This window comes from Thalassophryne amazonica, chromosome 1 (assembly GCF_902500255.1).
Source record: "Thalassophryne amazonica chromosome 1, fThaAma1.1, whole genome shotgun sequence".
Taxonomy (NCBI): Eukaryota; Metazoa; Chordata; class Actinopteri; order Batrachoidiformes; family Batrachoididae; genus Thalassophryne; species Thalassophryne amazonica.
The window spans coordinates 81581517-81598581 of NC_047103.1; the positions used below are offsets into that span (position 1 = coordinate 81581517).

A 17065-nucleotide genomic window follows, 5' to 3' on the forward strand; every position below is an offset into this window, starting at 1 on the left:
TATTTTATTGTGACAACCGAATGGAGACGACAAAACCTGGTTGCAGCACGGGTGAATTAAGGGAATGACGAAACTACAGTTGTTATAATCAATTTCATAGTCTAAAACGATCACACCACATGAAGTTAAAATCAGCGCTGCTCTGGTTCCAGGCTCTGGAGAAAAGGCGAGCAGCGCTGTCTTTGCAGTCAGCACTGTGGCCACGGATCGTGCTCCATAACAATCCCGCAAAGGCGGGATTTGTATTGATTATTATGTAGTATAATTAGGAAAGTGTTATTTATGTAACATATGCATTGATTTGTATAATGGCACTGTTTATCATGTTGATCATCTTCATTTTTATGTGGATTCCAGCGCTGGTTCATTTTGGTGTATAATTTACGCCACCTCTCGACCTGGTGTATATTTTCAGCGCAGCGTACACCAACGACCACATTGATAAATGCCAAGTAGCGCAGCCGTTTGCGGTACACCCCATATACGCTCAAATATCGCCGTACGCAACGTTGATACATGAGGTCCAATGACTCTAAGCAGACAGCCAAGATATCCAAGCAGTGGGTTCAGGACAACTCTGTGAATGTCCTTGAGTGGCCCAGCCAGAGTCCAGACCTGAATCTGATTGAACATCTCTGGTGAGATCTGAAAATGGCTGTGCACTGACGTTCCGCATCCAACCTGCTTGAGAGGTGCTGCAAAGAGGAATGGGCAAAACTGTCCAACAATATATGTGCCAAGTATGTGACATCATATTCAAGAAGACTTGAGGCTGTAATTGCTGACAAAGGTGCATCAGCAAAGTATTGAGCAAAGGGTGTGAATACTTGTGTACATGTGATTTCTTAGTTTGTTTGTTTTTTAATAAATTTGCAAAAAACAAACAAACACACTTTTTCATGTTGTCATTATGGAGTGTTGTGAGTAGAATTTTGAGGGGAAAAAATTAATTGAATCCATTTGGAGATAAGGCTGCAACATAAAAAAAAAATGTGGAAAAAGTGAAGCAATGTGAATACTTTCCAGATGCACGGTAAACAAGAAGAAAATTCCTGAATATATTTGTGTGTTGAACATATCAAGGAAACAACCAGAACTGCTTGGGTCCCACCCAAAAGTCATGTTCGACGGCCCCAAATGAATCAACATCCAGAATTAGAAAAAGTTGCAGTTCCTTGATTGGTCAGTTGATGCTGACTCCAAAAGTGAGCAGGTTGCCATTGAAGGCCATGTTAAAATGTCCAGCAGAAATAAACATGTTTACAGTCTGGTACAAAATGTAAAAAAAAAAAAAAAAAAAGAAGCACACACCAATACTGATGAGGTGCAAAAAACAAATATAATGCAAACCAAAGTAGTCACACAAAACTTGCATCCTCACAAAACTCAGAACTTTGAGTCAAAACATTGGTGACTTCTCATAAAACTGCATCGAGGCTGTGAGTTTTGTGTGACTACTTTGGTCCATATTAAAGCTTTGGACAAAAGATGGCTGTGGTCAGTGTAAATAGTTCCCCCTTCACGACATCTGTACAGGAGGTGACTTTTTTATAACTCCTTACATTTTAAGCCATAAAGTTATACATAATTAGGGACATGGCTGCTTTGAGTAACAGCTACGTGGTGTCACTGAGCCGGGACTCTAGAGTGTCACTCAGTCAGAGTTCACTGGCTGCAGCTGCTGTTGTGAGGGACTGTCTTGTTGTTTTGAGCATTTTATTAAAAGTATCTGTATATCTGTAATAACATGGCTTGTTGTGTCATTACTTCTGCTAAGACATCTGTGTGCCACTATTTCAGTCGAGTGAAATTATTTTGTGATTTTAATTTTAGATGCAAACAGCAGTAGCTCTTTTAACAGTTAGCGGTAGGTTGCTCCGTTAGGTCCATGATTACTGAGCAAATAAGCGGGTCATGATTTTTAATGCCCACACCAAAGCAAACCTCTTTATCTATTTCATGGTTTGTCTTGATGTAGGCAGAGAAAGCACCGGCAGTGTAACCTGTATCGCTTTGTCCCTCACTGGGCTCAAACTCACAGTCACCAGTATGGGAGGCAGGTGTTCTAACTATGAAGCTAAAAGCCAAGCATCTGTCACAGGAAGATCTTTTACTTGGTCACTCTGTTTTGAGAACTGCCTGTCCAGACAGATTTATCAAACAGTACAATACTGTTTCTGTTTCTTAATGCTCAATGTAAATGAACTCAAACACATAGTCAGTGACTGGGAGATGTTCATGTGTCCATTTGCTGACTTGTCTAAAGAAAAGTGATGATTTCTATGAGCAGTTTTCCATATGTTTACTTTGTTCAAGTAGTTATGAGCTCTGAATATGTAAAGATTATGTATTAAACAATGGCTGTAATTCCTTAAGTTAAAATTGAAAGTCTACATTAAAGAGGCAAAATTTGAAAAGTTGTGTCACTGTCCAACTACATTTGGACCTGACTGTACATTCACCCACAGGTTATGAAGCGTTAACTACATACCAGTCAACCATAGCATTGTGACCACTGACAGGGGAATACTACTGATTGCCTCTTTACAATGGCACCTGTTAGTTGGTGGGCTATATATTATGCAGCAAGTTTGCCCTTGAAGTTGATGCATTGGAAGCAGAAGAAATGGGGACGCATTAAGGTTTGAATGACTTGGACAAGAGCCAAATTGTGATGTCCAGCTGACTGGGCCACAGCATCTCCATAACTTCAGGGTCATGGGTGCCAAGCCTCACTGATGCACGTGGGTTATAAAGGCTTGGCCTGTGTGGTCTGATCCAAGAGAAGAGCTACAGCAGCTCAGATTGCTGAAAAAGTTCATGTTGGTTCTGACAGAAAGGTCTACTGGAGTCCATGTCCCAACAGGTTAGGGCTGTCTGAAGGGGTGACAGAAGGGGTACCTACACAATATTAGGCAGGTGGTCACAATGTTATGGCTGATCAGTGTATGATATACTATTTTTTGGCTTTGGTGGGCTTGGTGGACTTTTGTACTGTAATGAGTGTCCTTTTATTGTATTTTTATTATATATGCATTAATTTGCCTGTTGTTCATAATGGTTTTCAGGACCCCAAACCCTTCACACTTTGAGCAGTCACAGTTTCATATTGTGTCTTCTCTCATGCTTCTGTCTGTCCTTTCTAGTTGAGGAGATCACTGACTACCCAGATATTGTGGAGAGCAATGAGATTAGCGGACCAGGCAACATGCTGAAGACGCTCGACCCCATCCTCATCACTATCATTGCCATGTCCGCCCTGGGGGTTTTCCTGGGCGCTATTTGTGGTGTGGTTCTGTACTGTGCCTGCTCACATGGAGGCATGTCGGACAGAAACTTATCGGCACTGGAGAACTATAACTTTGAGCTGGTGGATGGGGTGAAGCTAAAGAAGGACAAACTCAATGTACAGAACTCGTATTCAGAGGCATGAGATGGGACAGAGTGCACATGATGAATCGTGCCACGTGCACAAAACTGGCTGTAGTCATTTCCTCTCATACGTCCATGAGCAGGCCTGCTTGATGGACTGCCAGCACCCTAAACTCACTGGATGATGGTCAGGTTTAGGTGTCTGCCGGAGGTTTGGACTGATCTTTTCTCAGGAGCTGCAGTTAAAAAAAAAGAAAAAAAAAAAGAACCTACCAGTAGGGGACACTGTGTATAAAATAAATACAGTAAAAAAATGTACAGATGATTTAGATGATATTTTAATTTTCTATGTTGATTTTCATTCATTTTTACAATCGGATGCTGGTGTTGAGACCAATTTATAAATAATGTTTAAAGTATTTATCGTTTTCTGGGAAGAAAACTTTTTTATTATCAGTTCATGAAAGCTGTTGTTTATTTTCAAGTCTGAGGAGAGACGTATCAAAATCCGAAATGAACCATATCCGGCAAAACTGTAGATTTATACAGGGAGTGGCGTACAGGGTGTGCCCATAATCCCATGACGCTGATACATATCCCTTCTCCCCTTTGACCTCTGACCTCCATCATTCTAAAGTGACGTTCCCATCCATGGCAACGTATGGTTCTGACAGTGCCTTTAGTACATCTCAGCTGGCCTCCTCTGTTGATTTTGGTTTTTTATGTACTTACCTTCAGTGATGTTGACAGCAAACAGGGGCACATTTATTTAGTCCATCACAATGATTTGTTTGGCTTGTTTTTTTGTCCAAAACCTACAAACTGTAAATATGTTTTAATATATTTTATTGCCCTTTTTAAAGAAAGTAAAAAAGAAAAAAAAGCTGCAGTATCCCTTTTTTCACGAGGTGTGTGTGTAAATACAATCTTATGACTGTTTTGTGGAAGGTGCAGTGTTATGGTTTCACTTTTAAAATCACCCTGGCTCGTGACGAGCACAATCTGTGTGATGTTACTGCAATTTCAACGCGCGTTCAAGCCCTCTGTCGCCAATACCGTCGGAGGACAAATCCAAGTCGGAAGGCAACGACGGAAGCATTCTTCATCGTATCTCTGCTGTAGGTTTGACATCAAACATGCACACATCTCTCATTTTAACAGCAAAGGAGGCGTTAACATGTCTGAAATGTCTGCCAAATACCAAAAAAAAGACGAAAGAAAGAAAACAATCATTATTGCTTTGCTTTGGCTAACACCTTAGACGAGCTCGCCGCGTCTGAACATCACTGTGGATTGGTTTTTGTACACATCTTGATAAACTCCGCCTGAATGCACTTTGTTATGGATTCCCTCTTTGGTAGGCTAACGGAGGGTTAACACGCTAACTGAAGAATGGTGCTATCATTACTGTAGCCACATGTTTGTATTGTTCACATGCTGTATTGTAGCATCCAAGAGTTTCACATGTAGCAGCCATAACCTTGTGATGTCACAGCTGATTGTCATTAAGAAGGGACACTTGTACAGCGGGGAACTGAGTGGCATCAACATGGCCTCCCCGCCATTTTACCAAAGGACAGCTGCCTCTTTCATGTTTCCGGATGGGATTTTGGGGGGTAACCAACACATAGTTCACCAAACAGCCATCAACAACAACTGACGCTCACTTTTCCCTGTGTGGAAATTAGGAAGCATCAGGGTACGACACCTGCAGGAAAGAGCAACCCCGTTTTCTCTGTTTTTAAGTTTAAAACAACCATCACGTCCATGTGAACTCTTCAATGTCTCTGAGACTCTGTGCAGGTGGATAAGTGGGACAATCTCACCAACACAATTGTGGAGCAGGCTGTGTGAACTCACTATGAGACTGTAGCAGGAAGAAGGACCCATGGGAGCTGGAACTCGGTGGTTTATACACCACGGCAATCGGAATCCTGCTCCCCATGGGAGGGATGTCTTTTGCATTATTGTGCTTCATATGTCGTACTGTGGTGAACACATTCTCAGTTTGTTCTTTTCAGATTTGATGTCCCACTTTCTGCAACGTTGGCGTGCGCTCTGTGCTTTTAGCTATAGATGACTATAGCTCAAATATCATCTGCTGAACTAGAGAAAAAGGATACTGTAGCGTGGACTCAAAACAATGTTGCACTGATAAATATATTTAAGAGATTTATGACTTTATAGTGTTCATTTCCCAAAAAAAAAAGAAAGAAAAACACAAAAATGTGTTCAATTATTTCATCTTTAAAAAAATATATAGTTTCAGATTATGTGATATAATTCAGAAATGTAGAGTTGTTTTCATGACTGAAAAGAAACGTAGATTTTCCATCCCGATGCGTTTACATGGTAAAATGTTTTGTTTTGTACTGTCGTTCAGATTTTCTTTCTTTTTATTCTTTTTTTTTTACCAAAACAACAAAAGACTTTTATTTTCAATACTGCTTCTGTAATTTGCTGTTGTAGGAGGAAAAAAATAATAAACAGCAAGGCCTTAAGAAGACAGAGTAATCTTATGTTGTGTCCATGCACCCAGTCTTCTGAATACACATGCTCGCCATCTGCAGCTGCACTGTGATGCCTCGCAAGCAGCACTTTCAAACATCTGTTGTTTGCATCAAAGTAATGTGGAAGCACGTTTTCAGAAAAAAATACCCTGCTATCACTTTCCAAAGGCACAACTCAAATAAAAAAAAACATCACAGCATATTTAAAGGTACTCCAGTACTGTTTTAAGGCATTTCTAAACTTTGGAAATACCTAGGCATGTACCCTGTAAATATAGTGGCATGTCAGGGTTTGTTTTGGTTTTGTGTGTGTGTGTATGTGTGTGTGTGTGTGTGAGAGAGAACAACTTAACTCAAAAGAGTTTTGATTTGATTGAGGCTCAGGCAGTCTGATTTGGTTTGGGGGAAAAATTAGTTAAAAGACCAGGTGAGTGTCTATAGTCAAAGTTTATGTCACTGTTTTTCACAATACAGTGCACTGCTACCAGTCACTTGCAAGAGGTACTGTCGACAGCATGGGTTGCAAACATGAGGGAGACAGTAAATGTGTGACAAATGGGAATAATGTTGAGACAATTCCCAAAGAATTTATCCAGAAGGTATGAAAATTGTCAAAATAATTTATTGGAATTGCTGCTGTGTTTACATTTTCCTCACACCATAAACACCATATTTCCTAAAATATGTGTTGTTTTTGTTTGTTTTTACTAGTTGGGTAGGTCCTTTGACTTGTACTCTGGTGCAACTTATATCCTTAAAAATCACACATTATTATTATTATTATTATTAGCCCTGCAATAGACTGGCATCTTGTCCCAGGGTGTACCCAGCCTCACACCCCACCCCCACCCCCATGACCCTTGATTAGAGTAACGGGTATGGGAAATGAATGAATGAATAATAATAAATTTCCCAGAATCAAAGCACTATACAAAATAAATTCCAAAAATAAAAGAAGAAATGCCAAAAATAAATTCCCAAATTAAATAGCTGATTCAGAAATCAATGGGCTTGTTTTTAATGTAGTAATTCCAACTCTATGGACTAGCAAACTACTGTATGTCCACATGATGATTTCTTTTGTCCAAACACCATGAAATGGCATTCCATATTTTGTCCATTGCACATTCATTTGTACATCATGTTAATTTTTATAATTTAAAGGTCCTTATGCTACACACCACAAGCTAAGTGCTTCTTGTATAAATCCACTGTTCACATCTCCATGTTGCTGGAGGCCAGCAATCCATGTCCATCTGATGATTTATTTATTCATTTTCCAAACTGTGATCTACTATGTTGTCCAACACATTTACTAGTCCATCTTGCTTATTTTTGGAATTTAAAAGTCCTTATGTTAAGTAACAGCATAGACTGCAGTGTGCACGTGTGCTATCCTGTCCATTGTTACCGCCCCCAGGGAAATAGATAGATAGATAGATAGACAGACAGACAGACAGATACATACAAAGTCCACCAAGTAGTAATTAGGTCCCGGCCTTGACTGGGGAAGTAACCTGTATCAGACTGGCGTTCCTGTCCAGGAGGAGCTGTAGACTGTCGTCTGCTTCACATTGCAGAAACCGTAGATCAGCACTGTCATCCAATAGGCCTCGGGGACTATATAGGTTTGAAGCTACATCTATGGCTAATATTAAACACACGTATGATGTCATATTATGTTTCCATTGGCCACATGACCTGACCCTTGTCCTTGGGTGCTCTTGAAAGGTCAAGCCCAAAGCTGTAACGGTTTAAGTCAAACAGTTTGGAGTCAGTATGGACTGAACATGGTGGAATTGTTGTGTGTTAGTATATGATTGTGGTTCAAACTTGGACAAAACTGACCAAATGCCAGGACCACACAGAGAACCATATACTATTTCACTGAATCACAAAGAACTAACTTCCATGAATGTGTGTCAGGTGTGTGAGATGTAGTAGTTACACTGTGTGACAGCTCATTCTAGACTGATGTGCTCATGGCAAACTAATTTCTGGTATAGTGCAGTGAGAGTATTTAGTGACAAACACATCACAGTATAATATTCTAAAACTATAACATGTTGATTTGATCATACCATAAAAAGAAAGTTTTAAATGGAGTACTCTTTTAAATGGAGTGATTTTTGATGTCATGGTAGAATTGGTAAGCAGCTTTCTGCGTGCTAAAGTATTTCTGTCCACGTCTCCAAATGGGAACAAGACCAGCGAAGTCTCTAATGTGTGGAAAGTCAAATGATTGGAGTGGTAACCAGCGGTGAAAATGACAGCATCGGGTGAAGGGCGGGTGCTGACCACAAATGAGAAGCTGATGTGAGCTGCTCTCAGCTGGGCCCAGTCTTTATTTTCACCCAATTTTGGTTCCTTCAAAGTTCTGCAGAGATACTTTGACAGTGAAATGAGAACAGACTTCATATTCCTGATGAGACCGCAGAGGCATAACAATTAATGTCTTTACCACGTTTCAGATTAACATCACTTATGAACCATAACAACAAACAAACACATTTCACTCAATACATTATTCTTCTGCGCATCCTTCACACACTATTAACCACAAGAAGCTGTGCGACACAGCGCTTTTTAATCGCCTTTCAATCTACACACACCACTCCTCTGCACAGCAGTCCTGAACATTAATTAACCAATTAACTAAGCATGCAGACACAGTGGCTTTATTTATTTGTGCATCACGTGATCTACACCTGCAATCAAAATATGATGCGGTGTGTTTCCTCAAAGAAATGAGCTTAGGCATGAAGAATATACTCATATAAAAAATGTGTTAGTTAAGATGATTAAATGATGTCAATCTGAAAGTCATCAAGCAGCCTGAGTGATAATCCAACTGGAAATGTCGTTTTCTATTTTACCACCAGAGGGCAGTGTTAACTTTGTTGAACTAGAGTGCCTTGATTAGAGAGAGTGGCGACCATGGAAATAAAGACTGGAATGGACATCACATGACTAGCGGCGTGCCGCAAGGTGGCCATTACTAACACACCTTTCACACTGAATACGTCAGATGTGTTAAAATTCGGTCTAAAAAGCATTATTTTCAATGATACGCGTTGCTATTTTGATACGCCAGATGCGTCGCGTCAAAAGCCGAGCTAAACCGACGCTTCTGACGGGAGCGTGCATTGCCGCTTCTCAGCAGGCTGACGCAGTCAAAGTTCAATCCAATCCAACTTTCGATGCTCTGAGCTGTTATGTACCTTTGCGTTGTCCAATAGGAACGACGCATTGGGCCCAAACACAGAAGACTAGTGGCAGAAACCATTGACCTCTACAAAATGGATCGGTGCAGAAACCACTGATCTGTACAAAACATACGTGTCACAGGACTGCTCATTTATGGAGCAGTTTTCTTAAGAAAATCCTTCGAAATCTTTTTTGTTACCTCAGAATTTCTGATTACTGTTAAAAAAAAAGTTTAGAACACTTGTAATTAAAATAGCTAAATAAATCAATAAATGGTTCTTTAGAAACCTTTCATTTGTAAATTAAAACCACCTGTTATTTCAGATTAGATAATTTCTTGTTTAACATAAGGAACCTCAGACATTTATTTTTAGACAAAACAACATTTTAAGTCTGGTAGATTATTTATATCTCATTTCAACCAGAAAAACAGACACTGTAAATAAATACAAATGTTTATTATAAATGCAACAGGAAATAATTTAACAATGACTGCAGTGTGATTGTAAAGTAGGATTTCTGTGACATAAACCTCATGATGATTTTTTTTTTAATGGTCATTTCAACTTGTAATTTCGCCAAAATATGTAATTGCCTTTAATGTTGTTATCAGGACAGTCATTTCTAAAATATGAATTTGAGCGCAATAAGTGGAGAGCTTCTACCTGTGCAAATGTCTTTTGACTTTGATTTCGTGGACATTTTTAATGATCCATTCATTTATTGTTAAAATATAAAATGAAACAGCTTTTTTAAAAATAATAAAATAGTTGCTGTTGAAAGAGCCTTTTATTTAGAAGCAGGTGATGTTATGGTGGATTCTCGGGACCAGATGAAGGTCTCTTCTGCAGCTTTGAACTCTGGTGGTGTTGCTGAAGACACTTTTGTCCTATTTTGAAGAGCAGAGATGTTTTCTTTCGAATGGACTTTGTGGTGTCAGGTCATCAATGGAAGTTTGGTTGTCTGCACAGCAAATGTTCCTGATTCAGACAAATAAAAATATTTCTTTAATTATAAAGAAACACTAAACAGTTTATATATAAAAAAAAAAAAGGGGGGGGGGAAAAACGCCCGCAAAAATAAGTTATTTAAAGTTGAGCTTTTGTGGTGTCTGAAAAAAGCTGTAGCTTTATTTGGTAAAAAAACAAAAACAAAACTGAACCATTTACAAAATTAAAGCGTTCACTCAGATCAACTGTGCTAAAAGGCTATGCTAACGTTAGCCGATCATTAAACCTCACAGCAGTTCAGTAAACGTACGTTTTATTTTAATATTATCCTCACCTCGATAAGCTGCAGAACTAAACTCCGTTGGGCAAACTGGGACTTCGCATATATCCAAAAAGTGGGAGATTTTGGACTGAGTGGGTTTCCTCCATCCCCACGGCTGCCTGCCTCGCTCTGCCCAGTGATGATGCTGAAGGTCAGGTCGCCTGCTGTCGCGGTTCGATCGATATCCCACCAAGTCGTCAGTCCTCCCTCGGTCAGCGTCACTCGAAAAGTAGCCAAAAAAAATCTTCTCCCCGCAGGGTAATGGGAGAATCGTTCTATTGCTGTTTTTTTAAAGCTTTTTTTGTGGTTCAGGCGACCCAAATTCAAGATGGCGATCGCTGAACTTTTTTCAGGTTGTGGAAACAGCCAGAGTGTGACGGGCAATCTCCGCCCCCTTGCCGCTTCTGAAGCGACGCATCTGACGTCATGCGTCGGATGCGTTGACGGACTGGCCTGAAGTATTCAGTGTGAAAGGCCCATAAGGGTGGAGCGAAATGAGGGGGAAAAAAAGGCATCCAGTGCTTCACCATCAACTGCACCAACTACAAAAACAAATTCTCGAATACTAAAATGAACTGTACAATAGCCTTAATGTAATTATGTAAAATAAATGTAAATTTAATAAAATAAAAATAAATAAAAATAATAAAATAAAAATAAATTGAATATTGATATACTGAGACTATAACTAAATGCCATAAGTTCTTTTCATTAAGCTGCGTTCACATGCATACAATACAGAAACAAAATGTTTAAATATATTTATGTATGAGGTCTGTTAGAAAAGTATCCGACCTTTTCAAAACCATATGGATTTGAGTCACGTGTGATTACATCAGACATGCTTGAACCCTCGGGGCATGCGAGAGTTTTTTTCAAGCCTGTCGGTTACGTCATTCGCCTGTGGGCAGTCTTTGAGTGAGGAGTCGCCCACCCTCTCGTCGATTTTTTCATTGTTTTAGGAATGGCTCAGAGACTGCTGCTTTGTTTGATCAAAATTTTTTCAAAACTGTAAGGCACATCTGAGTGGACACCGTTCGATAAATTCAGCTGGTTTTCGGTAAAAATTTTAACGGCTGATGAGAGATTTTGGTCTGGTAGTGTCGCTTTAAGGACGGCCCACGGCGCCTGACGGCGATCTGCGCTTCGAGGCGGCAGCGTCTCGCCGTTTCAAGTTGAAAACTTCCACATTTCAGGCTCTGTTGACCAGTAAGTCGTCAGAGAACAGAGAACTTTCAGAAGAAGTCGGCATGAGGAGTTTATACGGAATTCCATTGTTAACGGACATTTTGTAATGAAAGAACTTGCGGGCAGAGTCGCATGTCGGGCCGGACCCGACCGCGGGGGGTCGCGACAGGAAAAACACCTCCGTTGGAAACCTTAATGGGCAAGTTGGAACATGCCCAAGCTGTTAAACAATTTCTCAGTTACTCACTTGTTGAAAGCCATCAAAAGCCACCTGAATTTTACAAATGGTTTTCAACACGGAGGTGTTTTTTCCTGTCGCGGCGCACACAGATTTGTGCGCACGTCTTTCATTAAAAAATGTACTTAAACAGTGGAATGTCCGCATAAAGTCCTCATGCCGGCCTCTTCTGAATCTTCTCTGTTCTCTCACGACGTCCTGGGTGAATTAAGCCTTAAATTAGGATGTTTTCATCTCGAAACAGGCCGACGACGGCGCCTGGAAGCGCTGCGCGACGTCCCGCTCCGTGGGAAGTCCTTACAGCGACAGAAACACCCCATAATCTCTCATCAGCCGTTAAACTTTTCATCGAAAACCAGCTAAATTTCTCGAATAGTGTCCACTCGGATATTCCTCCAGGTCCAGAAAAATGTTGGTAAAGCAAGGCGCACCGTCTCGAGCAGCGTGTGAAACAAAGGAATTCAGCCGAGACGGCTGAACCACATCTCACTCAAGGCCTGCCCACAGGGAAATGACGTCACCGACGCGTGAAAAAACTCACGCATGCCCACGAGGGTTCAAGCATGATTGGTGTAATCGCACGTCATTCAAATCCATATAGTTAAAAAAATAAATAAAAGTGTCGGTTTCTTATCTAATAGACCTCGTATATATACCAGTGTTATTTAATATTATATGTACATGGTGGTCACAGGCAGCATATAATTTTAACAGTGTGGTTGGGGGGAATGGGGTGGTACTTTTTACCCTGACTGAGGGTCAAAAGTCATAAATTCTGAATGGCTTTATATCTACTTGGAATAAAATGTTAGTAAAATCATATATATGTTGTTGTCATTAAAAGACTAGCAACAATATCACAGTGGAAAAAGCAGCAAGGTAGATGAGCACAATGGCCAGGCATACTTCAGATTTATATTTTAATATATAAGGATTGTTTATCCAGGCATGCATGGGTTCATTAGAGCTTTTAATCAGCTTGAATACAACTTACAAGGCTTCATTTATAAAAATCCATCGAGAATTATGATGACAAGAAAAAAAACCATCACAGTAAATGAACAGAATGGTATATTTTCCCCCAAATTTCTACCCAGGCATGTATGGGTTCATTAGAAAGAGCAATTAAAGGGCTTCAAAACAAGCCTACTTTATTAAAATCTGTTAACCACTCGCGACAATGGAGTGAGAAAAGCAGCACAGTTTGTCATAATTTCCCCAAATTTCTGCATTTTACATAAAAGTTTTTTTTCACCCACACACGCATAGGTTCATTGGAAAAAGCTTTCAACGGGCTTTAAAACAAGCCTACATTTATTAAAATCCGTTAAGAAATAGCAACGCTAGTGCAAAAAAAGCAGTCAGTTTATTATTGATGATCTGCACATCTCCACCCTTAGTAATGGCGCCTTCCTGTCGTGAGCGACACTAATAGATTGAGGCGCACACGTCTATTCCAGGTCTATATTTCCATGGTGGCGACATGACGAATCAAAAAAATTAGTCACGTGACTCATGGTTCCATCTTGGGTTCAAAATAGAGTTCGCAGTTAATCTGTCTGCATGTAAATCCAGCTATTGTATTTATTTATTTGCTGAAAATGTCGGGTTGCTGTGCATTTGGAGGCACAAATAGATACAGCAAGGCTTCAAGACGTGCAGATTCCCTTCAGATCCGAACAGAAGAAAAATTTGGGAAAATAAAGTCAGCTGTGTGGGATGGAAGCCGACATCATCGTCAAAGCTTTGAGATGTAAATTTATTGTTCAGTCCCATGTACAGTAAAACTCATCTAAACCACTGTCGTACAAACCAGATATTCACAGTCACCGGACAAAAAAGTCACAAAGTTTTTGTATTGTTTTCCATGTAACAAACATCATATATAACTGATTTTGTACAGCGGATTTTTCGTTCACATCCGATAAAATGTCTCATCCGATCGCAATGTATTTCCATTAAACCCCTGCATGTGGAACCAGAGTCATTTCTGTGATTAAAAGTCTGACCACTTATTTTTTTCACACCGTGTTCAGACTTGGAGCTACAGCCTGCAGCTCCAAGTGTGACGTGACCTGTTACATCCTCAGACACAGCAAAAAGCTGTGATTTCACACAATGTTGCTTTCAATCCTTTGTCTCTTATCATATTTTAAGTTTTTACAGTGCGCACGCAGATAACATTTTGATGATGGATCATACATTTGGAAGGAAAAACAATTCAGTGGAAATGTTGACCCGGCCATTAATGACGCGCACGTCCCGATGCAGGATTCCTGTATCACATTGGATAAATGTCCCGTCCAATCGCAATGTATTTCCATTAAAAACCCAGAGCAGTCTAGACGTGCAGAGGTACAAATTAAAGTTCATGTCTGACACTCGCTGATTTGTGGAAAGTGGGAGAGGAGTCATTTCTGTGTTTAAAAGTCCAACCGTTTAGTTTTTACAAACAGAGTTCAGTCTCGGACCCGCAGCCTGACATGCACGGTGTTAAATCAAACACAACAGGCTGTGATTTGACACTTTTCTGCTTTTAATCCTTCTTCTGCCATATTATGTAGCGTGCACGCTGATAAATGGATCACAAAAGTCTGCACATTTACAGCATGAAGTCAGTAAAAGAGGAAAATGTACAGCTTACCTTTGATTTGGAGGTGATGACTGTAGAAAGAAAAGCTTGTTAAGGTTGTTAATCAAGAGACGGAGAACTTTAAACTGTCACGCACGTCACTGCATGACACGGAGTTACAGAGCAGGAGCTGCATAAATTAATTAAATAAATCATCAGAAATTGTAAATGTATGTAAATGTGATAGCTTAACTATTTTTGTATTTATTTTGATACCTGTACCTGGATGTGTTGCTGTATGTAGTTAAATGATTTAAAAAAATATTGAAAATGTTACACCCTGAAAAGGTGAAATATTAATAAAGACCTCTCAGACACAAGGTTTCCTCACTGGCAGCTTGATTGAGAATGAAGCATCGTGACCACGAACTCCCCCTCCTGGCCTCTGCAGGCATAACTAATCAATCACCATCAGTCTCTCTGAAGGCTCAACAGGTGGATCCCAGATAAAATAACCTGATCAGTTTATGGCCTTTTTAACCTTGTTTTAACCCATTTTTAGCTCTTTCGTAGCACTTAACATTTTAACAGCTCTCACAATTTTAATGTAATTCAAAATGAATTTCAAAATCATTAATTATGAAAGAGTTTTACATTTCAGGCATTTGTTTATAAATTAACTCCCAATTTTACTGTTTTAACTGACTGATTTTAATTATGATTTTAAAACTGCTTTTAATGACTGTTTTGCTGCCTCATGCAATTATCAATATCAATTACCAGTTTCTAATAAAATTAATTTATCACACATCCCCCGCAAAAGTTGATGTTGTCCCGACATCACAAACATTATGAAGCAACAGCTCTTTACTAGTATGGTTTAGTTGTCTTAACTGCTATGGGCAATGGCAACATAGTAACTCATTCTGGTAATAATACCTTTATGCAAATTGACAAAATTTATTTGCAGATTATCCTAAGTGTAGTAGTGTTTGTCTGTAGTGTTATACTCAGTATCCCTGCGTGAGTAAGGGTTGGTAAACTGGAAATGGGCTCATCCACATTGTCATTGGCTGCACTTCTCTGTATGGTGGCTGAATCTGATAAAGCATATCATTTGCATGTGCAGCACTATAGCATGCAGGGGTTCCAAGTTGGTCATAGGTGAAGATTTTGGGGGCTCGTCTTTCTCTTTTTGGTAGGTCATAACCTTGTTGTCTGTGGTGTTCAGGTGGGTCTAGAAGCAGGGTTACAGGATCCTCATCCGTCACAGGTTCATCTGGTTGAATGACTTCACTCTGATTATCATCGTCCTGCTGTGGTCCATTTTCCTATTGTGTCTCAGATTTGTTTGTGTCTATCACAGAGCTTTCCTCAACCACTGGCTTGTACTCAACACTGGTGACTCGTCCTCATCCTCTTCCTGAGTTGTGGAGTCCTTGGTTGTCTCTGTCATATGTTCTTTTGGTTAGGCATTCCTTTTGGTTGGATTTCCAATGGTAAGTGATCACACGGAACACCAGGTTGCGATGGAAGATTCCTGACCGTCCTCATCCTACCTCAGGTCTAACATCGTAGACAGGGATGTCTTCTCTAACCTGGTGGGTCACAATGTGGATAGTGTTCCCAGTGGTTATGAAGTTTACCAGTGCCTTCTCTGGGTGTCAGATTTCAACAAGGACATGATCACCGGGATACACAGTGAGCTCTTTGCTTTTCCAACATGATGTCTTTTACCTATACTGTTGACTTCTTTGCATTCGCTTGAACATCATATGCTTCCTGCATTCCACTTCTCCATTTTTCCATGTATTTCGGTGGTAGGTTTTCCTGCTCAGCAGTGAGACCAAACAGGAGATCAGTAGGTAACCTTGGGGACCTTCCAAATAAGAGGTAAAAAGGGAGAGAAACCTGTTATCTCACATCGTATGCATTTGTATGCATAGATCAACTTGTTCAGGATTCTTTCCAGTTTGTCTTCTGCTTGTCAGTAAGTGTCTTCAACATTGTAGCAATGTTCTGTTGAATCGCTCGACTTGCCCATTTCCCTGGGTGATAGGGTGTCGTTCATGATCCAAGTACAGGATGGATGGATGATGATGGATGGATGGATGAGGGATGGATGGATGGATGGATGGATGGATGGATGGATGGATGATGGATGGGCCTGCAGTGGAATCCATGACACGGTCAGTGTAATTGTACTGCAGCACTGATTCTACTTCAAACTTCTGGTATTGAAGTTTGGGTCATTAAAAGCCACCTTGGTTCTACAGCTACTTAAAGTAATCACTTCAGGAGCCGCTACTGTTTGTGTGCATAAAGTTCTGCATAAGGCAAATAGGACATACTCGGCCTCCCCTTTAATGTTGCGAAAAATTATTCCAACACATGCTTCAAAAAATGTCCCTCTCATACTTCGGATCATCAATTCCGATTATGATGCATTTAGTCAATTTCCACCAGAGCATTGCACAGCACAGTTGTGAGTCATTCAGCAGCCATTGCGAGTCAATTTCAGCAGTGCTTCGAATCACATTAGGATAAGCATCTCTCGAGTCTCGCTGCATCCTTTCCCACTTCTTCCTCGCTGCTTTGTATTCTGCACAACACATACTGTTCAGCACTTTCAGTGGATAGTGAAACATCTGCAGAGAGGAAGGAGGAACCAAGAGAGTCAGAGTGAAAGGGAGGAGAAAAGAGGAG

The 17065-nt window shown here is 40.2% G+C and overlaps 2 protein-coding genes across 2 annotated transcripts in view; both read left to right on the plus strand.

Moving 5' to 3' along the window:
* Positions 1–5304, plus strand: part of LOC117512033 (neuropilin-1a-like) — a 193174-nt gene extending 187870 nt beyond the window's left edge. The window contains 1 exon segment of the mRNA XM_034171984.1: positions 3147–5304. Coding sequence (XP_034027875.1) covers positions 3147–3433 — 287 coding nt within the window. The 3' untranslated portion in view covers positions 3434–5304.
* Positions 5305–6397: 1093 nt separating this feature from the next.
* LOC117508513 (neuropilin-1a-like) overlaps positions 6398–17065 on the plus strand; it is a 29939-nt gene continuing 19271 nt past the window's right edge. The window contains 1 exon segment of the mRNA XM_034168328.1: positions 6398–6481. Coding sequence (XP_034024219.1) covers positions 6398–6481 — 84 coding nt within the window.